General features: G+C 46.7%; 2 protein-coding genes across 9 annotated transcripts in view; one reads left to right on the forward strand and one right to left on the reverse strand.

Annotated features, from left to right (window-relative positions):
• FAM219A (family with sequence similarity 219 member A) overlaps window positions 1-20,422 on the reverse strand; it is a 52,829-nt gene extending 32,407 nt beyond the window's left edge. For 2 of the 6 annotated variants that reach the window (XM_034664043.1, XM_034664042.1), the window contains exon 1: window positions 19,972-20,418. In XM_034664043.1, coding sequence (XP_034519934.1) covers window positions 19,972-19,998 — 27 coding nt within the window. In that variant the 5' untranslated portion in view covers window positions 19,999-20,418. Of the gene's footprint in view, window positions 1-19,938 lie in introns of all 6 variants that reach the window. The other 4 variants (XM_011237791.3, XM_011237789.3, XM_002929714.4 and 1 more) reach the window with 4 other exon arrangements.
• The window catches only part of DNAI1 (dynein axonemal intermediate chain 1), a 139,626-nt gene that overhangs the window by 61,162 nt on the left and 55,454 nt on the right, over window positions 1-23,010 (forward strand). For 2 of the 3 annotated variants that reach the window (XM_034664041.1, XM_034664039.1), the window contains exon 1: window positions 20,572-20,794. The exons of the other annotated variant lie outside the window; for it this stretch is intronic. In XM_034664041.1, coding sequence (XP_034519932.1) covers window positions 20,765-20,794 — 30 coding nt within the window. In that variant the 5' untranslated portion in view covers window positions 20,572-20,764. Of the gene's footprint in view, window positions 1-20,571; window positions 20,795-23,010 lie in introns of those variants that run through there. 3 annotated transcript variants of the gene reach the window in all.

A 23,010-nucleotide genomic window follows, 5' to 3' on the forward strand; every position in this document is an offset into this window, starting at 1 on the left:
GGTCAATGGGTATGCACACATTATATTGCTAGCTGTTTTTCCAGAGAGGCTGTGACAATGTATACTCTCAGCAACAGGGTATGCAAAGTACTCAGGTTTTGAAGTCAGAAAGAACTAGATTAGCTCCAAAGACAGCTGACTGGATGACATTTGGTTAATTACCTTTCTTAACACCCCTTTCCTTTCTAGGGATGTAATATTACCCACTTTACAGGGCCAATGCTCGAATTACATGAAATTATGTATGTAAAATGGTTCACAGCATGCCTGACACAAAAAACAAATGGTAGCTGAGTTTTGTTCTGTTTTGTTTTATGCTGCTCTCTCCTCGTTTACTTTGTTTCCATCTAATCTACAGTATTCATCAGTCCCAAATTCCTTAGCCACTAAAAAAGAGTTGGGGATACTGACTAACTTAAGTTTTTCTAATCAACAGCAAGAGATATTGCCCTCTTACTGAGTCTCAGTTTCCTAGGAAAGCCTTGAAGCCAATTTCCAGAGGTCTATCTTTAGTGACTAAATCACAAAGAGACAAACTCTCCCCCTCTCGATGATCTTTCCTAGAATCTTAATCAGGCCATGTTTATTCCCCAGAACACTGTCGATCAGGCCATTTCAACAAATGGCCTTTCTGTTCTTTAAAATAGGACACTGCATTAAGCCCTGGAGGCTACAAAGAGCCTATGGAAAACAGATGGGAGACAGACCCCGAGACACATGCATACTGCGACACTGGGGAGTCCAGGTTGAATTCCCTTCCCTGTATACTTCCACAGTCTGGCCTAAAAGCAGAAGGGCTGGAACAGGATCATAGCTTCTTAGGGCTTTAAGTTCCAAAAAGCACTGATTTAGGGTTGAAATTAACCAGGACCCAGTGACAGAAAAAGCCCTGTGACAACTCTCCAAACTGCCAAAAGGGGGCAGTGTAGTGTCATGCTTTAGAGGATAGGCTTTGCCTTCACAAGTGGGCTTGAATCAGGGCTCTGCTGTTAGCTGTGTGACCAGGGTCTCACTTGCCTTCTTTGAAGATTAAGAATATACCTTCTTCAGGCCCAGAATCTCCAAGGAATTGTTGAAAAGGAAAAACAAAGCTGGGGGCATCACAATGCCGGATTTCGAGCTGTACTACAAAGCTGTGATCACAAAGACAGCATGGTACTGGCACAAAAACAGACACATCGACCAATGGAACAGAATAGAGAACCCAGAAATGGACCCTCGGCTCTTTGGGCAACTAATCTTTGATAAAGCAGGAAAAAACATCCGGTGGAAAAAAGACAGTCTCTTCAATAAATGGTGCTGGGAAAATTGGACAGCTACATGCAAAAGAATGAAACTTGACCACTCTCTCACACCATACACAAAAATAAACTCCAAATGGATGAAAGACCTCAATGTGAGACAGGAATCCATCAAAATTCTAGAGGAGAACATAGGCAACAACTTCTATGACATCGGCCAGAGCAACCTTTTTCACGACACATCTCCAAAGGCAAGAGAAATAAAAGATAAAATGAACTTATGGGACTTTATCAGGATAAAGAGCTTCTGCACAGCCAAGGAAACAGTCAAAAAAACTAAGAGACAGCCCACGGAATGGGAGAATATATTTGCAAAGGACACCACAGATAAAGGACTGGTATCCAAGATCTACAAAGAACTTCTCAAACTCAATACACGAGAAACAAATAAACAAATCATAAAATGGGCAGAAGATATGAACAGACACTTTTCCAATGAAGACATACAAATGGCTAACAGACACATGAAAAAATGTTCAAAATCATTAGCCATCAGGGAAATTCAAATCAAAACCACACTGAGATACCACCTTACGCCAGTTAGAATGGCAAAGATAGACAAGGCAAGAAACAACAATTGTTGGAGAGGATGTGGAGAAAGGGGATCCCTCCTACATTGTTGGTGGGAATGCAAGTTGGTACAGCCACTCTGGAAAACAGTGTGGAGGTCCCTTAAAAAGTTAAAAATTGAACTACCCTATGACCCAGCCATTGCACTACTGGGTGTTTACCCCAAAGATACAGACGTAGTAAAGAGAAGGGCCATATGCACCCCAATGTTCATAGCTGCATTGTCCACAATAGCCAAATCATGGAAGGAGCCGAGATGCCCTTCAACAGATGACTGGATTAAGAAGCTGTGGTCCATATATACAATGGAATATTACTCAGCTATCAGAAAGAACGAATTCTCAACATTTGCTGCAACATGGACGGCACTGGAGGAGATAATGCTAAGTGAAATAAGTCAAGCAGAGAAAGACAATTATCATATGATTTCTCTCATCTATGGAACATAAGAACTAGGAGGATCGGTAGGGGAAGAAAGGGATAAAGAAAAGGGGGGTAATCAGAGGGGGGAATGAAACATGAGAGACTATGGACTGTGAGAGGCAAACTGAGGACTTCAGAGGGGAGGGGGTGGGGGAAGGGGATAGCCTGGTGATGGGTAGTAGGGAGGGCACGTATTGCATGGTGCACTGGGTGTTATACGCAACTAATGAAGCATCAAAACTTTACATCGGAATCTGGGGATGTACTGTATGGTGATTAACACAATATAATAAAATAAAATTAAAAAAAAAAAAGAATATACCTTCTTCATATTGTTGAAAGGATTAAATGAAATGTGTGTCTGGTGGCAAGCACATAGTAAGTGCCCATAAAACAGCAGGGTACATATCCCAGGGTGTATAGTTAAATATGATAGTCAGATAGGACATGGAGTAACTAAGTAAATGAGATAAGAAGATTGAACTCATTCATTCATTCATTCAACAGATATCTAGTGAATGTTTACCATGTGTAGGGCACCTTATGAGGCACAGGAGACCTAATGGGAAGTAAAAACAGATATGATCTCTGCCTTCATGAAATGTGGCCTTCAGAAGGACACATACGAATAGAATAATCATACAAACGTGAAATTACAAATGTAAAAAGTGCAATAAGGAGAAGGCCACTGACAAAGTCTAGAGTTTGAAAGAAGTGCTCTTTGATGAAATTATAGCTGAACTAAAATCTGAAGGGTGAGTACAGGATAAGTAAGAGCCAACCCAAAAAAGGTAGAAGGTAGAGGGAAAGCATTCTAGGCAGAAGGAACAACATGTGCAAAGGCACTAAAACCGAATGGACCCTGGGACATGAGAGAAATAGAGCAAAAGCCAGTAAGTTTGGGTGCAGTGATGGGGGTTAATGTAGTACGAGGCGAGCTGGAGAAGAAGGCAGGAGCCAGATCACATAAGGCTTTGCAGGCTAAGTTAAGGATCTGAGTCTTTATAATAACAGCAAGGGGGAAACTGTTGAAATGTCAGGGGCTGCACTGCGCACCCCTACTACTTGGCAACACCTTCCTCTGATATCTCCTTTCATGGGGGATAAAGGGATAAGGTCTTCACACAAATCCTGCTGTGTCCATCCAGGAGAAGGGAGCAAAAAAGTAATCTGCAACAGGTGTCTTCCCAAAACAGAATGAAGCCCTGTGAATCCTCATTCCCCAAGGAAGAACTAGGCAAAAAGACGAATGTGAGTGGAGCATTCAGGGCTGTAAGACTCTCATCAGAAGTCCTCTACTGGTGATAGGCTGTCACTAAGGAGGCTCTACTGGTGATAGGCTGTCACTAAGGAACTCCTAATGTTTTCTGACTGATGCATGGCCAGGTCCCTAGCCAGCCTCCACATCTCAGGCCTTCTGTACCAACAGATTCTCCACTGCATTGGACATTGTGACTAAGGGATTGATAGCTATTAAGATGGGGTGGTACAGGTACAGCACTCCTATGGGCAGGGGTGGGTTCAGCTTTGCAAGAAGCAGCTCTCAGCCTCTGTGAGCCTTTCTGTTAACTGCCTCACAGCACCCATAGTACATGCAGTGTGTTTGTTGGGGGCACATGTGCACAGAGTGCAGTCTCTACAATCTTTCCTTTGTAAGGAGAGAAACTAAGAGTGGAGATCCTGAACAGCATGAGAATGCTAAAATACCAGAAGGTGATAGCTCTGTTCTGGCTCTCATAGATTTTTTAACTTGGCTGGAAAGAGAAAACGGCCTAAGAGTGCTAGAGCTGCCTGCCCCACCCCTCCTCCAACCTCTCCCAGCCCACAGCCCAGCTAAACAGGAAATCAGGCCTGGGTCCCTGCCAGGGCCCAGGCTGGGGCAGGAAGCTCAGGAAACAAGTGAGAAAGACCGTCTTCAGCACAGAAGGCTGCTTAGAAATCCCTGGGAAGGTAAAATAAACCCAGTGCCTGCTGAATTCTCTCTCAGAGGAAGAAAACACTAGAGCTGCCTTTACTCTCTAGCCTGGTCAAGCACGGGCCTAGCAGGATTCAGAGACCACAGACCCAGAAGCTTCATGGGGGAGACAGAATTGTCTCCGTGAGAACAGACTCCAAGTAAGGACCCCCACCCCAGAGAAACAAAAGTCTGCAGTGAAGCTGGGTGAGTACCTAGTCTGCAGATATCCTAAGGCCATCTTGGGCTGATAAGGAAGAAAATGATGGAATGGGATAAGGGCTGTGGTAGAAAAAGTAGGCCTAAAGGAGAAAGGCCTAGGGATATCTGTAATATCTGTTGTGAAGGGGGTGGGGGTGGAGGAGCGGACAGACAAGTGACAGGGGTTCTTTGCTATGCAAATGTACAGGAAAGTCCTGATTAAATAATGAACTAAGGCAGACCAGCAATGGCTGCTCAGAACATTAGGTGAAAGACTGAAGGGAATGTGCATGATGGAGATACGAGGCTAACTACACCACTAATTAATCTGAATTTCACAATAGGTAGAACAACCACGTGTCCTGTGCCTCCTTCCTGATACGACGGGAGAGGAAGTACTCAGCACACCTCAGAAGTATTCTTCACAAAAAAGTTGAATCTGAATCTAACCAGACCTTGGGATATAATTATCAGTTTGCAGAAATGGTTTACAGAAATACAAGAGACAGAGAGGATTATAAATGAAACAATTATTCAAAATAATCCAGCGGGTGGGGTATAGGTGAAACAAGATCAGCGCTGGGTTGATCACTGTTGTAGCTGGGTGAGTACTAGGGAGTTCATTTTACTTTTTCCTCTACTTTGTATATGCTTAAAATTTTCCATAACAGAACATTTTTAAAATTTGAAGGTCTGCAGACTAGAAACTTCCTTCTTTAGTCCCCACTGGGAGAGTAGTAGCAACGTAGACCTTTTCAAATGTTTCTTGAGCCCTGAGTGTTGACCTATGGAAGCTGAAACAGCAGCAGGACATCCTCCACGTGCATCAGTGCTGGGGCTTTCCAGGAGGGCCCCAATCTGCCAAAAGAACTCTACAGCAGTCATGACAGGGAGGGGCAGAGGCAGGACTCCTCCAGTCAATGGAACCCCTTTGGGAATCAGTGGGAGCACAGAGCACTTCCATCTCTAGCCTGGTCTCATCATGACCCTGTAAAAGAAGCCAGGGACTCTTCTCAATTGATGATGAGAAGAATAAGCCATCCTTCCACCCTCTCCTATAAAAGCTCCCTTGGGAACCATCAACAAAAAATGGAAAACACCAACCCCTTAATCACCATCAACCCTCAGATCAGCAATGATACAGTAATTTGCAGTTCATTTTCATGTACATGATCTTATTTATTTTATAAATAGCCTGAGATTAGGAGCTAGGCTAAAAGTGGTAGAGCTAGACAACAAAAGTGGTAGAGCTGGAATGTACCCAGCCGACTCCCTACCACTGTTGTGCATAGCTCCTGCCCTGAGGCCAGTGCCCCTCACTAGCTCACCCTGATCTCCACAGGCCCTCAAGGATACTCAAGCCAATTCCTCTCATGGGAGTTCTCTGAGACTGCCTCACTACTGTAGTTCAGTCCCTTGGCAAATAAAGAATCTGAAACAGGAGGTTCCATCAGGAAGTTGATGGGAAGGCTGACAGATGGTTCCTGACTGGTTCTCTTTGGTGCCACTGTTTGCTACCTTGACTATCACCTCCCCACTTAGTCTCCTTCCCTGACTCCACATAATTCTCCCTCCTCTTCCCCAAACCACTAACCACCACCACCACCTCCCCACATCATTATCCCCACTTGGCCTTTCTCTGAGCTTATGATATCCTCTGAGCCAGGGCTGCAAGCAGCAGCACAGCTGAGGGCAGAGAGGACTTTCTGGAAGCTGAAATCCTTAGGAAACACTTTTGGGATTTGCAAGAGGTCCAACAGAGGCTCTTCTCCCTAGCTGTTGCAGTCTACATTCCAACGTGGCTACTGGCCTTCCCATTAGAGGCAGGCCTGCCCCTGGAGAGAACAGCTTGTAGTGTTTGGCTTTTCTGGTAAGGAGAATGTAAACTCTGTGCCTGATACACAAAGAACAAGACATCCAGGCTGGCACTCTCCTCCCACCAAGAGCTCCGGATATTTTTTTCCATCTCCAGGAGGATGTGTGCAAGTCATACAATATTGGAAGACTCAGGTAGGAGCTCTTGATCAGGAGAGTCAAATTGCTCACTAAATATTACACGTCACAACTTTATTAATAGCTTCTTCAGCCTCACAATAAAGCTAGTAGCACAGTCATCAGTTATGTTACTTATGGGAGAGAAGCTGGACCAGCCTTCCCATGTTCCCCTATGTCCTTCACTCCTGAAAACTAGCCTAATGCTCCAAAGGGAGAGGAGGAAGAAAGGTCAATTTGTAAGGGATTCAGACTACCAAATCTGGGAGCCCCCACCCCCCTGGGGAACATGCAGCAAGTCACTCCGTGTCAGGGCATTCAAGGTCCTTCTCATTCTGTGGTCTGAGCACGAACACTATTTTTTTTTTAAGATTTTTATTTTTTTTTTAAGATTTTATTTATTTATTTGATAGCGAGAGTCAGAGAGCACAAATTGGCGGGAGCAGGGGTGGGATGGCAGAGGAGAAAGAGAAGCAGGTTTCCTGCTGAGCAGGGAGCCCAACACAGGACTGGATCCCAGGACCACGGGATTAGGACCTGAGCCGAAGGTAGACACTCAACCAACTGAGCCACCCAGGCGCCCCTAAAGATTTTAAGTAATCTCTACACCCAATGTGGGGCTCGAACTTAGAACCTGAGATCAAGAGTTACACGCTCTACTGACCAAGCCAGCCAGCCGCCCCAAACATTACTTTAGCTTTGGAGCCTTACCTGACATCCCCACTCTAATGTGGAAGGTTTTATTATTCTCTCTCATGCTACCTTGTTCTTGTCTTTTCTGTCACTTGTCATAGTTTGTAATTGTGATTTTTGTTAGCGCACTTCATTTGTTTAGTGTCTGTCTCTCCCATTGGATGGTCAGCTCATAAAAGCAGGGACCATGTTTGCTTTATTCATCATATTATTCCCTGTGTCTGGTACAGTGTCTTGTATATAGCAGTATTTTTTTTTAAGATTTTATTTATTTTTTTTAAACCATTTTTATTTTTTTTTAAGATTTTTTATTTATTTATTCGACAGAAATAGAGACAGACAGCGAGAGAGGGAACAGAAGCAGGGAGAGTGGGAGAGGAAGAAGCAGGCTCACAGCGGAGGAGCCTGATGTGGGGCTCGATCCCATAACACCGGGATCACGCCCTGAGCCGAAGGCAGACGCTTAACCGCTGTGCCACCCAGGCGCCCCTTAAGATTTTATTTTTAAGTAATCTCTACACCCAATGTGGGGCTTGAACTTACAAGAGTCACATGCTCTACTGACTGAGTCAGCCAGGAACCCCCAACAATGGTATTTTTTGAATAATGACTGAATACCCCAATCCATGTATTCCGTTGAATTTCCTACAATTCCCCATATGTACCTTCTATTCCACTCACTAACTCCCACCTACTCATTCTCCTCTGGGTCTCTACTGGTCCCATCCATAGAATCACCTCCCAACCTCCCCTCCTTTATTACTCATCTTTAAAGAAACCAGGTACACTCTTCTGTAGTTCTGTTTCACTCTTTTCTTTGCCAGGCTGTAGGTTCTGGGGCAGAACTATCTGCCAAGGAGTTAAAAGGGGCATTGGGTGATAAGACTCACAACATAGTACATCAAAGTGGACCCCCTAAATGAGGATATCGTATGTATCAAGTTATGTGCTAGAGATATAGAGGCTTTGGAGATGGTTAAGAGCTTACTAGAACAGTCAGGGAAGGCTTCCTGGAGAAAGGGAGTTTATACGGTCTTCTGAAGGATAATAAGAGTGGGTTAGGCAGAGGAGGAGGGCAGAGAGAATTCTTTTTTTTTTTTTTAAGATTTTATTTATTTATTTGACAGAGAGAGACAGCGAGAGTGGGAACACAAGCAAAGGGAGTGTGAGAGGGAGAAGCAGGCTTCCTGATGAGCAGGGAGCCCAATGCAGGGCTCGATGTGGGGCTCGATCCCAGGACCCTGGGATCATGACCTGATCCGAAGGCAGATGCTTAATGGCTGAGCCACCCAGGCGCCCTGGCAGAGAGAATTCTTAAGAGGAGAGGAGGCCTTGGGGCTCCTGGCAGGCTCCGTTGAAAGAACATGTGACCCTTGATCTCAGGATCATGAGTTTGAGCCCCATGTTGGGTATAGAGATTACTTAAATAAATAAACTTAAAAAAAAAAAAAAGGAGGAGAGGAGGCCTCAAGATACCAATAGACAAGAGGAGGCGAGGGGCCTGGCTGAACCTACTAGAAAGAAAGTTAGCATGAGTGGTAGAAAATATGGCTACCTAGGAGGGGCAAAGCCTAGTGTAGATGCCTCAAAAGCCAGTGGAGAAGTTTAAGTTGATGCAAAAGAACTTAAAATTAGGTCCCAAATTGTAAGGAAATATCATAGGCCTGGGAGTCAGGATACCTGGGTGCTAGTCTAGGCCATGCCAACCTCCAGCTGGGTAATGACCAAGCCTATTTACCTTTCTGGGATTCTGCTTGCATAAACAGATATGGGCAAAAATGACTTTCTCAATCTACTTCACAAGGTGGTTCAGGTGCTTTGGAAACATCTTGTCATCTACCTTAGAAAGGAATTTATAATAAGGATAATTGCATCCATAAACTTTACATTCTAAAGAGAATGTATTCGGACCATAGGACAGGAAGAATGGAGAGTTCATACCTAAATGAAGGAAAGAAAAGGATGCACGAAGAAGGTGGCATTTTTGTGATAGGCTTGAAAGACAGGAAAAATTAGCAAACACATATTAACAGAAAAGTAGGAGAGTTGCTGCTCATTCTACAGTGGATTTTTAGGCATGTTTATATTACACATACATAATAGAGCCGTGTTTATTGCTAGAGCATTGTTCCTAGCTCCTACTTTAGTGTGGCATTTTGCAGAGAGCAACATGTCTTCCAGTGCCCTGGCCTCTGGCCCAGTTTAAGAACCGTTACCACAGGGAACGGAAGGCAATGAAGCCCAGAGATAGAAGCATGTTCACACTCCCAGTCCAAAGGCCCTGGTTCTTCCCTGTGAAGCCACAGGTAATATTAAGTCTAACCGTTCTTCCTTTCTTAATTCCAGTCCTTAGGCATTTGAAAACCTTAAAGTGCTTTCGCTGCAACAATTTTTCCCCCAGGCTGAACAGTCTCAGTTCTACCAACTGTGCTTACATGGTGAGGCTTTGACACCTTCCTTCATTCCAGTCATTTCCCCTCTTGAATAATGGCATCAGCATAGAACACAGGACTTCGGATAGCACTAACCTGTCACCTCCACGGACCTGAACTCTCAGGACCTGAATGCAGCTCAACAGCACATTAGCTCTGCTCATGGCTATGTCACATGGTAGACTTAAGAGAAGTTTTCTGTCCACATAAGCACTAGCTCTCTGAAGGTCTACCCTAGCCTACCCCATCACACATCTTCACCTAGATTTAAATTCCATATTGCTGAAGTCAGCCAGCTACCTCTCTGAGAGTAAGAATCATTACATACATGTGGCATCGTTTCTAATCAATATGAAACCACCATTTCACTAGCACCGGTGGACCCTTACCTGTATCAGCAGCCAGCCTAGCCCAAAATGTGATTCCAGGTTCTTGCCTTGATTCTACACTGCTAAGGCAAAGGTCTGCCCTATTTCAGATGTATCTTGAGTTCAATATAACAATAGATACAGCTACTAAATATGATCATGAAAACTCAACTGATAACAACAGAAGTACAATATCACGGTATGGATAGCAGCTACACCACAGTAATCTGCGCCAGTCAGATCACATGGAGAGGTCTAGTTCCGGGGTGAAAAACTCAAAAAATCCACGACAGCACCCAGGATAACTGGAGATTTGGAAACCAGTCTCTGGGGAAATGATAGAAGGAAAATGCAGGGCTTGGTTAGCCTGGGAGGAAAAGAATGCTAAGGCTGTAGAGTACACAGTAGGGACTTTCTTCTCCAGTAACTGCTGGCTTCAGGGTCTCCTCTTGCAGCCTATTCGTTCTCCTTGATCCTTTAGTCAAGGGCTTATAGTTTCATCTGAAGTGTGGCCAGCCACTTACATGGTACTTATGAAGTCTCTTCCTCAATCTGCCTCTTTTTCCCTCCTACTCACTCAGCACAGTCCAGGTGACTTCCTCTTGCCTGGCCTATTTCCAAAGGATTATTAAATTTATATGAAGTCAACACTTCAAGAATCCATGCTGAATATGAGGGTAAGAAAGATCAGTTTTCTCCATTCATTTCTTAAAGAGCCATATCATAAGACTCCAGCCCCTCCGTGAAACAGATTGCTGAGCTGCCTAACATCTCCAAGATTCCTCCTTTCCTGTGTTCTTTGCCTAGGATAACTATGATGACTCAGGGATCAGGGCTGCCAGGATGGCAAGCAGAAATGATGTTTCCCCTGCTGAAGACCATGGCAGACATGGGAAATCAACCATGTCACTCTTTCTCACTGAACCAGGACTCTGCCTCAGAATCCACCTTAACACAAGCTCCAGGTAGCCACTACTGATCAATGAGCATTGGCATAAAGGGTGAAACCATAAAGGGTGAAACCTGCCTACCATTCATGCTTTATATAGCCCACGGAGTAGGGAGTGTGAAATGATTATGTGGGGGCACCCACCTAATCAGGGAACCATTTTTTCAGCTTAAATCCCAGTTGAGATGGGATTCCTTCTGATGAGAGATTTCCTTCTGATGACTATAATCTTTGTATTCTCTCCTGTGTAGCAGAACACAAAAGGGTAGAGCACAGCCCACAGCTACAAAGGAGAAACAGAACTGAGGCAAGCAGCAGCCACACAAAGATTCAAAGTAAAGTACTAAATGGGTAAAGTGTACAGCATATGAATTATATCTCAATGTCTCAATGAAACTGTCAAAAAAAAGGTTAATGGTAAAAATAGTGGCTTCACCAGGCCAACATTTAGTAGAGGGACTTGAAAGAAAGTAAAATCCCTTTAACATTATCATGAGAAAAACTAGGCACTAGGTATTTGCTTTTGCATTGACCAAAGTTCACTAAGAACTTCCTACTGATGGCAATACTGGACCCTGACAAAAAGCAACAACATCTTCTGACAGACTAGCACGGGGCAAAATGGTGTAGATTATAAAAGAGGCTCAAAGGAACTGGAAAGACTATAAATCTAGACTGAATTAGAAGAGAGACTAATTTTTTTAATTAATTAATTTATTTGAGAGAGAAAGAGAGCAGGGGGAACAGCAGAGGGGAAGGGAGATGGAGAGGGTAAGAATCTCAAGCAGACTGGGCACTAAGCATGAAGCCCCATGTGGGGGTTGATCTCACGACCCTGAGATCATGACCTGAGCTGAAACCAAGAGTTAGATGCTTAACCGACTGAGCCACCCAGAGACTAATTTCTAAGACAGTTTCCCAAAGAATATTCCATTAACCACATTGGTTCTGTAAGATGTAATAGATGTAACATGAAAAAAATGTCCCATAGTTACACAAGCTTGTGAAACACTGGGTTAAACAAAGCTGGAAAGGTTTCTTTATTGCAGGACTTCTCAGAGCCTTTAAAATACTAGCAAACATTGTGATGGGATAGAATGTGTAGTGTTTCCCAAAGGAATTTGTCTATAAATCATTTTTATTCCCCCATAAAGTATCTCAAAGGATCAATGTTTCTAAGAATTATACCAAAGGAAATGCTGGTCTAAGCCATGCTTGGCTGAGGGCTTCACCAATTCCTTTACAAGGATAAAATTAGAAATTAATATGGGGAACTATAAATCATTTATAATTTGTACGTAATTATGTTTAAGTTAACTACAGAGTAAAATACATATGGTTCTCACTCTATGATTTAGATGCAGTTAATTCAATAAATCTTAAAATACCCCTTTAGGTATTGTTTTAAATAGATAGATGGGGTAGACTCTTGTTATGGCAGTCAAAAGTCTTGTGATGAAAACAGGCAAAACCAGGCCAGGTACCGCAGTAGCTGGACTCATTTCTTCCTGGGTGTGGCCTTTTGTCATAGTTACACTCCTCAGGGCTAGAATGGTCAAACATGCTTTGTGGCCATTAGTTCCATGTTATGCATGCACATACATCATTATCATCACAGAAACTTAAAATTGACCCTCAAGAACCACAAACAATTAATCCTCAATTTGACATCACTGACTAACAACAACAATAACAAATGCAAGTACATATCCGCTTGAACTGGCTCCTAAGAATGTAAGACCTAGAGCGAACTCCTACTGGCTCCTGTCTACAAGTCCCCAGGCCAGACCTCCTGGGCCTCCTTTCTAGTGGAATTGCCTACTCCAGAGTCTATCTCTAGAGCCCAGGAGTTCACTTGGCTGCCCCACAATGAAGCCTTTGGGTCATGTGCCAATTTCTGAACTCCAAAGCAGAGCCAGATCCAAAGCTGGTCCCAGCTCTGCCTCCTTCCTTCCTTCCTTTCTCTGGCCCAGATGGCCACATTCCCACTAGACTTTCCTTAGGAAACAATGACTTGAGAGCCTGCTTAGCCACACCTCTTGCCTTCTACAGCCAGCATCTCTGGGTATCTGCTGTTGCCTGATTCTCCCCTTCCTGTCCCCTCTCCTCTTCCTGTACCCGTTCTCCCAGGGTCTACTGGAAGGCATGAAGCAGCTAAGCCCAAGAAGCTGAGTCTCCACGGGGCGCCTGGGTGGCTCAGTCGTGTGTCTGCCTTCCGCTCAGGGCCTGATCCCAGGGTCCTGGGATCGAGCCGCGCATCGGGCTCTTCCTCTGGGAGGCTGCTTCTTCCTCTCACACTCCCCCGGCTTGTATTCCCTCTCTCGCTGGCTGTCTCTCTCTCTGTCAAATAAATAAATAAATAATCTTAAAAAAAAAGAAAGAAAGAAAGAAAGAAAAAGCTGAGTCTCCTATATCCTTCCTAGACACAAGGCTTCATCTGCCCTTTCAAGGAGGGGAGCTAGTCCCTGAGGTGAATCAGGTTTAAGTGAAGAAGGCTCTGGTTTCCATTTCTTTTTCTTTCTTCCTGTCTTCCTTTCTTCTTTTCTTCTTCCCTCCCTCCCTTCCTCCCTTTCTTTCTTTTTAAAAAATTTATTTATTTATTTGAGAGAGAGAGTGTGTACGCATGTGGGGGCAGAGGGAGACAGATTGAGAATCTCAAGCAGGGGCGCCTGGGTGGCGCAGTCGTTAAGGGTCTGCCTTCGGCTCAGGGCGTGATCCTGGTGTTATGGGATCGAGCCCCACATCAGGCTCCTCCACTATGAGCCTGCTTCTTCCTCTCCCATTCCCCCTGCTTGTGTTCCCTCTCTTGCTGACTGTCTCTATCTCTGTCAAATAAATAAATAAAATCTTTTAAAAAAAATCTTTCTATAAACATCCATTCCTTCAAAAAAAAAAAAAATCTCAAGCAGACCATGCTGAGCACAGAGCCCCACACAGGGCTCGATCTCTCGACCCTGAGATCATGACCTAAGCTGAAATCAAGAGGTGGACCCTTAACTGATTGAGCCACCCAGGCACCCCTCTGTTTTCCATTTCTTTTCACTCTGAGCAATAGTCAGTCAAAAGCAGCAGGCAGCTGGGGGCTGGAAATGATTCAGCCTGACATCCAGCTACCCACTGAAGCACCTGCCCACAAAGGCTACACTTGGAGCATTTAAGACAAGTCACCTCTGAGCGATCTCACTCCAGAAGCATGCTCCCTTGGCATACGTTACCTGGAAGACAGCAGCCTAGAAACTGCTTTTACCCCAAGTGCAGCTTTCCAAGCTGGTGTCAGAGAAGGCAGGTATATGTCCTTTTCTATTCTGACTCTTGCAGGTGGAGCAGTAACTCACATATCTATTCTAAAAGAAATCAATGAGGGGTGGCTGGGAGACTCGGTTGAGCATCTGGCTCTTGATTTCGGCTCCGGTTGTGATCTCGGGGTCGTGGGATTGAGCCCTGTGTCAGGCTCAGCACAGAGTCTCCTTCTTCTGTTCCTCCCTCTGTGCGCATTTTCTCTCTCAAATAAATAAATGAATCAAATCTTTACAGAAAAAAAAAAGAAATCAGTACAAGAGCCCAGCTCAACCAATTAGAGAGAAAACCGTTATAAGCTTAATCAGGATGATGGTAAAAGGCCAGGCCAGAAACTGCAACATAAAACACTCTCTCAGCCAACAAAGGATCTTATTTTTCCTTCATCAAAGTGCTGCTGGGAAACAACAACAACAACAACAAAACACCATGGCTCCTTGCTGCCACCAATTCACTTGCATTCATCAAAGTAGGTTTCAGGGAAAAAGTATTCACTGGCAGGTGAGCACATTTCTCAGTATCCTTTTTGAGGCTGTGGGGGCCAGTATCACTCTGGCCTTTGGCTTTCCAGGACTCTTGAGTCCCTCGTAACCCCAAGAATGCAGTTTCAACAGCAGAGCAAAGGAAAAACAGCAGCTTTCTCCCATATAAGCAGTCTCTGAAGCCAAGAGTTATACAGACCGCTCCCCCTCAATTTCCTGGGGTGGTGATGGTGCCTCTTGCCTTCCAGATATCTAGGCTGGAAACCTGGAAGTCATCCTTGCCTCCCTCCCTCTCCACGAGACCTCTAAACAGGTACCATATCCTCTTACTGCACTGTATTAGTATCTGTATATGGGTCCCTCCTCTCTTGCTGCTTTAGTGTAGGCTTTCATCATCTCTTGCCTGGAGTTGTACTGTACCACCTCCATTTTAGTTTTCCAACCTCCAATCTCACCTTCTCCCATCTCTCCTGGAGTGATAGTCCTAAACTCAAATTTGATCATGTTATTCCTTTAATTAAATCCTTCATTCATTCAAATGTGTCCTTTTATTTCTTCCTCCATGCTCTTTGGCTGGAACGCTTGCCCTCACCTCATCTTATTGGTCTGCCAAGCTGCTAGTCTTCTTCTAAGCACCAGTTCGGTGGCAGTGTCACCTCTGTGAAGCCTTCCCTGATCATTTGACGAGAGCAATTCCTGTTTCCCTTTGGCCCTGCTTGACCTGGTTCTTACCTTGTGCAGTGCTCACTATCTGCAGCACCTCAATCCAACCTGACTGTGTGTATCCGAAAAGCAAGCAAGATTCTGTGTTATCAAGCTTGGCACAACATCTGGCAGAAAGTAGGTTCTTCATGTTTGTTGACTAAAGAGAGGAGTAGTAAAGGAGAAGGGGGAAACCTGAGAAAACCTGATCCTCGCTTTGCAATATAGGAAAAGGGAGAAGGATGTGCCTCTTCCCAGAACCTGAGAAATACTACTAGGTTGTAAGCCACATGGACCCATTAGGAGAATCTACCCTTAAACTGAAAAGTCATCTGACTACAAGAAGGCAACTTAAGGCTCCCAGACCACAGAATACACATAGGTCAATTTTTCACAGTGCCTTCCTGCTATCTTTACAACGTTCTGCCACTTTCAGGGGCTACTATGGCCTACTCACCAAATTACTGTCTTGACCATCCCCATCTCTGAACGTCAAGAGGCAGGAGGAGTCTGAGAGAGCTTTCCAAACTCATGTGGTCAAGGGTCAAAACTTCAGCATTGCTCGTCTTCTCCCAAAGGAGGTGTCACTATTTCTCAGGAGCACCCTCCATTGATTTCCACTCTTTCCTGACATCTATCTAAAAGCTTCCTGCAGCTGTCTGAGCCCATCCTTTTCCTGGCTACCTATTAGAGAAATCTCACTTGTCTCTATCCTTAAAGTACCTGGAAATGAGCATATGCTCGTGAACTAAACAAATGAGTTAAGGGATAATATGGGCTTCAAGGAGGACAGACTAGCATTTCTTAAAGGCGTACAGAGACCCCATCTGGTGCGATACGCTTTTTTTTTTTTTCCTGGTCTCTTAGGTCTCTGAGAGAGCACAGGAGGTAAGATTTTTGCCTGACATAATTAAGTCCTTAAAAGCTCCATTTGTTTTTTTTGTTTGTTTGTTTCTTGTTTTGTTTTTTCAACAAATCTCTTCCTCTCCAATTGCTGCCAGAGAGAAGACATAAGACTGTGAGGCTGCACCCATCAGCCCAAAAGACATATAGGGCCAGAGAGCCTATCCCTGCTACTCACACAAACAACAGCACAAATTTAATCCAACAGTTCAACAGAGAGACTTGGACATCTGGGAGCTTCCCTAGATCAGTGAGGTGCATGTGTGGCTTGGACACAGAACTGAGTATAAGGTATGCCTATCCCTGGCAGTTTCTTTGGGAAAATCTGAGTGCTCAGAAACACTCAGGATTGTCTAGGAGATGAACACAGCAGAGTGGAGCATGGGGACCATGTTTCCAAGAGGAGTTCTCATTACTTTCATAAGGAGACAGGAAGAGACCCTGGGGAGCTCTCAGTGATAGGCCCAGGCCTGGTTCAGCTGCTGAGATGCAGCCAGGCCAATTAAATAATTGTGATGGGCAAAGAAGGGAAGCCACTCCTTTCAGGCAAAGTCCCATCCCAGACAGGAGGCTCCATGCAGCTGTGGCAACAGCAGCAGCAACAACAGGGCAGGGATCTCTTCCTCTTCCTCCCACTAGCTGAGAACTAATGCTTAAATTAGCACCTTGGAAACACCCAGATCTGCCGGCTGTGCCTTCTCTCCCAGCTCCTGCCACTCCCTTAGGCCTCCTTTTCAAGCTTGAGGTTCTCATTCAAGTAAATAAGAAAAAAATAAAAATCTTCCCTAGAAGAGCTTTTCAAGTAAAGAATGCCTTCTCAATTCTTTCCACCACTATGGGCTAGGGAGGGTTATTTAATGATGGAGTCCCTGTGATAGGCCTCCATCAGTGCAGCTCGGTCCAGATGCTGATACTGGCATTGCTTTGTTTCCATTAGAGCTAAAGGAGACAGCCCCCACTTTGCCTTCAGAGGGGCTCACACCGAAGGAGTAAGCAAGCATGAACAATTAAGTGCTGCCAAACTGCATCTGTGTTACTAACTACTGTGTCCCCAATACCTCGTGTAATATCTGGAACAGAGCAGATACAACTTAAATATTTGATGAATGAATTAGCTAAAACAGTGACACCAGCTCCCTATGATAATCCTTGGAAGACAGAATGAGGAGCTATTGTTTAAATTTTAAAGAGATAATTTGTCTTCATTTCATAAATGAGAAAACTGAGTCCAGAGAAGAGGAGAGACTTCCTAGAGGTCTCAATAAATAATGGCAAAAAATGAAATAGGTCACAGTTGAGTCCAAGACTGGGACCCTAGTTTTTATGGTCCACCCAAATACCTCTAAAGAGTCACTTTGCCCTTCTTTTCTGTGGTATACCATTTTGATTCCTTATGCCCTGAAACAAAAGGCTCTTTTGGAAACTTCACACAAAAGTCTGCTGGTCTCAATAATACACAGAGCATTTAAGGAGTTCTGGGGATCCTCTAAACTTCAACCTGGGAATAGACTTCAAGAGCCAGAGGTCTACAGGGCAATATCTATGCCCCCAAATGGAGGGATGACTGTACTGACACTTCCAAAAGGCTCTCATCAACCTCAAAAAAGTATCCTCTTGCACGAAGGGCTCCTTTAGCCTTCAAGAAAAGGGTCTGAAGGCAGCCTTTTCTGATAAGTGCTTTCTTGCATGAGCATTTCTATTCCAGAGTCACACAGACCAGAAGCATCTCAGGAGTCTTCTGGGGTCACTAGTCACTCAAACTATCATTGAGAACTTCAGGCAATAACAAAGGCACCAAGGACAACTAAGAAGGCCTTGTGACCCCATACCTTCCCTCCTTTCCTTGGGGAACTATTGCCTACCTTCTTAAGAACCCCAGATGGGAGGCAAGAACCAACTCATTGCTTTCTTCTCCTAACTTACTTGGACCTCCTCCTCCTACTTCATCCACCCTCCCTTTTGATTCTCGATTAGATGCTTAGCACTGGAAGGGCAATCTAGTTTGACAAGCCAGGCTGGAAAGATAATCCAGAAAGGAATGTTCTCTTAAGCCAGGCTAAAGTTCTTCAAGTTCATGGAACAGACTTCTCATCAGGATTTTTGGGCCCTCAAATATTCCAATGACGGCATCAGGCTACGAAAAATGTCCATCAGCATCTCTCGCCCCACTTTATCTGTAACGCTTCATTGTTTGGGCTTCTAGAACTAAGTAGTCATAAAAAGGGGAAAAGGCCACTTATCTCCTCAGGTGGCTCCTAATGATTCTCTCTACGATCCCCCAAAAGGTGTGGCTTAGAGTGGGTCATGGGTCTCTGCCAGGGTCTGTCTGGTCTGCTGTAATGGGTAGGTTACTTGCTCAGGAAGCTACAAAGCACATCTTTATCCAGGGGCCCAAGGGCCCAAGAGTGGAACCTACTCCTCACCTCTCTGCCTAACATAGAAGGAGGAGCCTTAGGGAGCCCCAGATCTTCAAGCTTGGAGAGCTCTGCTCGGTTCCAGCAGAGCGCAGAGAATAGGGCATCCACACCTTTACGTTCTTGGCCTGCCCTGTCTCCTTCCAGCTCCCCTTCGGGCTCCAAGGAGGAGGGGAGATGGAAAAGTGAACAGAACAGGGCATTCCCTCCCTTCCCCCTCTTCCTGTATCAGCTGGTTAGGCCTCCACGGTGCCTCTCGCCCCGCTGCCCACCGCCGGGCGTACAAGCCCGTCAGGTACCCCCCCTGAGCGGTGGGCATCCGGCACGGTCTCCCCTAGGGCTGGCCTCGGTCTCCCGCCCTCGCCCTCCCCTTTCCATCCCCTCCGCGCCGGCGACGATGACATCATTCCTCCCAGGTTCCGGGACCGCGGACAGGCAGCAGGATGGGCGCCCAGTACTCAGTGCACGTAGGCCGAGGATGCTGGGGGCTCTTCCGAAAGGGTGGGCACAGGCGGCTCCAGCCCGACCCCGCCCCCTCTCCCGTCGGTTCCGGAGCTCTCTCATCTTCGCCCCTCTTTCTCCACCTCCCCGCTGCTCTCTCTCCTCCGCGACTTCGGCTTTAGCAACCCCCCCCGCCCCCCGCCGCCGCCTGAGACTGCCCGCGCTCTCCTCAGGAGAAGAACGGAATTCAGGGGTCCCACACCGACCCCCCTGCCGCCACCGGTCCTTGGCCCCGGCCCCGCGTTCCCATCCGTAACCAACGAACTGGAGGGCTAGCACCCCCCCTCCTCCTCTGCCAGCCTATTCCCAGTCCCTTTTAGCCTAATTGCTCCTGGCCCACAGAAGGCATCACAGGCCTCTAGGGCTAAACGGCTCCTCACCTCTCATCCCAGCCCCCTGGGCCTGCCGATGTCGGTGCCCCATGACAATTCCCTTCCTTTCCCAGCTAAGGGCCTCCAACTAGCGGTGTGCACCATTGTGCCCCAAACGTTCCATCCGACGGCCCTCCCCGTAGCTCCCTTGGCCTGTCTCTGCTGATGGTGCCCTAAGCCTTTACAGGCCTCTTTGCTGTCACCCCGCGTATTCTCCCACGGTTTTCTTGTCCTGCAAGTCCCCCTCCCTCGGCAATGCGATTTCAAGTCTCCCTTTGCCCCATCCCAAGGCGCTCCCTCCGCAGCCACCAAGGCCTGATTCTCTCCCTCCCCCTCGGGCAGCGCCCCCTCCCGGTTCTGGCTTGCCCGCCGCCCGCCCCCTCACCAGCGGCTGCATCTCCGAGTGCGCGGTGGGCACCTGGAACCGGTCGATCTCCTCCATCATGGTGCCGGCGGGCGAGCGGGCCGGGTGCCGGGCGCGGCCAGGGACGCCGACGGGACCGCGCGGGGCGGCGGCCCCAGGAGTCGGGTGGGTGGTGCAGACTAGGCCGCCCGGGACTAGTCGGGCGGGCAAGCGTCCGGGCAGATGGAGCGGTGGGCGCGGGGCGGAAGGTTCGCTGTCTCGCTGAGGTCGGCGTGGCTCCGTGGGCTTGCCTTAGTGCTACCGCGGCTGTGGCCGGGCAGAGCCGCAGGTCTTGCCTCGCCTTCTCCTCCGCCGCCGCCTCCTGTCAGCAGCTCAGCCACTGCGGTGACTCGGCAACTCCACTTCCGGGTCCGGGACACCGCCTGGATCTGCATTATTCATGAGGAGGCAGTGCCTGGGTGCTCCAGCCCCTCCTACATGCAGGGGTTCTCAAGCGCGCTGCCGCGGGTCTTATTATTCCTGAGGGGGCGGGTCTTAGTGGAGCCGGAGGTTCCCCGCGCGCCCAGCCCCGCCTCTCCCTCAAGCCGGGAGGGGACGTCAGCGGCGCCTGCGCCTTGGCTAACGGTTGGTTGCTGGGCAACCGCGTCAGGGAGGAGCCGATTCTATACTGCAAGGGCGCGGGGACCCACAACGACGGATGTCCCCAAAGAACCCCTGTGACTGGGAATTGAAGTGAAAAAGAATCCAGATTTCCTGTGCGTGATCGAGGGGACAAACTCCTTGTCCTTAAGCAAGAGACCATCTTGAAGGCGTTCCAAGTGTTGAGGTGTTTCCTGCTTCGTCCAAGATGCCCCAGAAACAGCCGCCTCGTAGGCAGGTAACACACACCCCGACTGCTCTCTCCCAATGACCTCTGACCTTCGCCACCAATGACCACCGATCATACTCCTACTGATCCTTCAGCTTCCTTTCCCTGTTGACCCTTAACCTTCTCTCTCCCTGTGACCCCTGGCCTGTGTTCCCAGTGACCTCTAACCCTCTCCTTTCTCCCTCTAATCCTAGCTTCCTCTCCCACACTGCCCCTGACCCACTATTTCCTACTTCCCTTCCACTTGTCCTCCCCTCCCCTTTCCATTCCCTCTCTCCACTCATACAGACCCTCCTGACCACCTATTCTCATCCCCCACCCACTCCCACTAATGCATCCCTCATTGCCCTCACATTCTGGTCCCAAAGAAATTCTTTTTCCAGCCCTTCGCCATATGCCCAGTGCTGGGCTAGGTGGGGACACAGGCCTTTGAGAGCCCACAGAAGGAGTGCAAGAGAATTGTACAGCAGACCCAGAACAGATTATTTACAGGAGTTTGGCTTAGATTTTCTGTTCTGGGCTACTTGTCAAGAGAGAGAGGTCAGGTAAAGAGGAAGAGGAGAGACACCTTTTTCCCATTCTTGCCCCCCCACACCTCACACACTTTCACACACCAAACACTAGCCCCTGACTATTTCTGGAGCCTCATACGTCCCACTGCTGAGAGCCTCTGGGCCACTCCTGTGACTTATTCAGGAATGTGAACTTTGAGTCCTTGTTGCCACCTGGCCATATGTCATTCCTTCTCACAGGAAACCCAAGAGTTAGCCCTTTCACCCACCAAGTACAGAGTTCTATTTTCCTCCCCAGCATCACTCTGGAAGGTGAGATAAGGCCCAGCTTCCCAAGGATCCCTCTGTGGTTGCCACTCAGTCCTTTAAGAAATCATTTTTTTCTAAACCCTTTATGAGTTATCACTTTGGTACTAATAGGCAGTTTCTGGCTCTGTGAAGCAGGACTTCTATTTATTTATTCTGAATTTCCCTCACTGAGATCTAGGTATTTTGAGGTTTGGAGAGCAAACCTGTGTCCGTGATGTTTGTGACTTTACACACTTTGGTCTGGCCTTCTCCATATTAGCCTTTGCTACTTTGCTTCTTTCACCTGGCCTTCCATAGCAGGTGGACTCATCTTTCTTAGATCTCTGCAACCATGAGAAGGCTACTATTCCTGTATGGCCATGCCCTAGTTTTATGTTGGGGTTGGGCTGTGTTTTGAAGCTCATGTATTGTGCTTAGGCCTACTGACTTTAATTTACATGAAGTTTGTTTTAAATTCAGCATTACTGGTGTCTGAAATGAACATTTTAATTGTACATGTTGACGAGTTTTGAAAAATTTATACAGTTGTGAACTACCACCACAATTGAGGTATGGGACACTTCCTCTACCCACAGAGTTTCCTTGTGCCTCATCCCAGTCAGTTCTCCCCAACCCCCCACCCCCAGGTAATCACTGCTTTCAGTCACTGAAGATTATATTTGTCTTTTCTAGAACTTATAGTTTGAACAAGCTTGGGATCAGTTTCTCCAGCCTATGAGGGGAGACATTCGAGGCTAGTTTTACTGAGAGCATGAAGAGGTGACAGCAGACAGGAAGCAGAGAAACCTGGATCAACTGGTCCAGTGCATATCAGCACTGCCCCCTGGAGGGAAGGGCTGTTTTTATGTTGTGTAAATATTGGTGTGTGGGGTGTGAGAAAAGGATGGGTTGTGCTAGGTTTTGTTCCTCAGTCTCTTGTCTCAGTGAACGGCAGTCTGGGTCAATGGTGATCTGGGCATGGGACAGTCTAGACAGGTTTGAGAAGTTGTGCCTTTCCTCTGGGAACTCAGCCCAGTGGGGGAGACAGAACACAGGCATACAAAGATTAAAGAGGATGGGATCCCTGGGGCTGGCAGGAAGAGAGACATGTAGGTTGGAGCAGCAGAAAAGGTTGAGGGAGGAGGTATCAATGACTTGGATGCCTGCAGTGGAGAGGGAAGGTCAGGATTGAGCTTGTTGGGGGACAGAGAAGAGTTTAACTCCATTGTTCATGTCACTCCACTGATCGGACCTTTCAATGGCTCTCTCTTGCTCTCAGGATAAAGTTCCAAAAGTCTGACTTGTTTTGTATGGCCTGCAAGACCTAGCACAGTCTAGCCTTGCTATCAACCCTACTTCAAATGCCACCATTGTTCTGTGAAAATTCCACAGTCCCAGCACACTGAACTGCCCTCAGTTCCTGGA

This window comes from Ailuropoda melanoleuca, chromosome 7 (genome assembly GCF_002007445.2).
Source record: "Ailuropoda melanoleuca isolate Jingjing chromosome 7, ASM200744v2, whole genome shotgun sequence".
Taxonomy (NCBI): domain Eukaryota; kingdom Metazoa; phylum Chordata; class Mammalia; order Carnivora; family Ursidae; genus Ailuropoda; species Ailuropoda melanoleuca.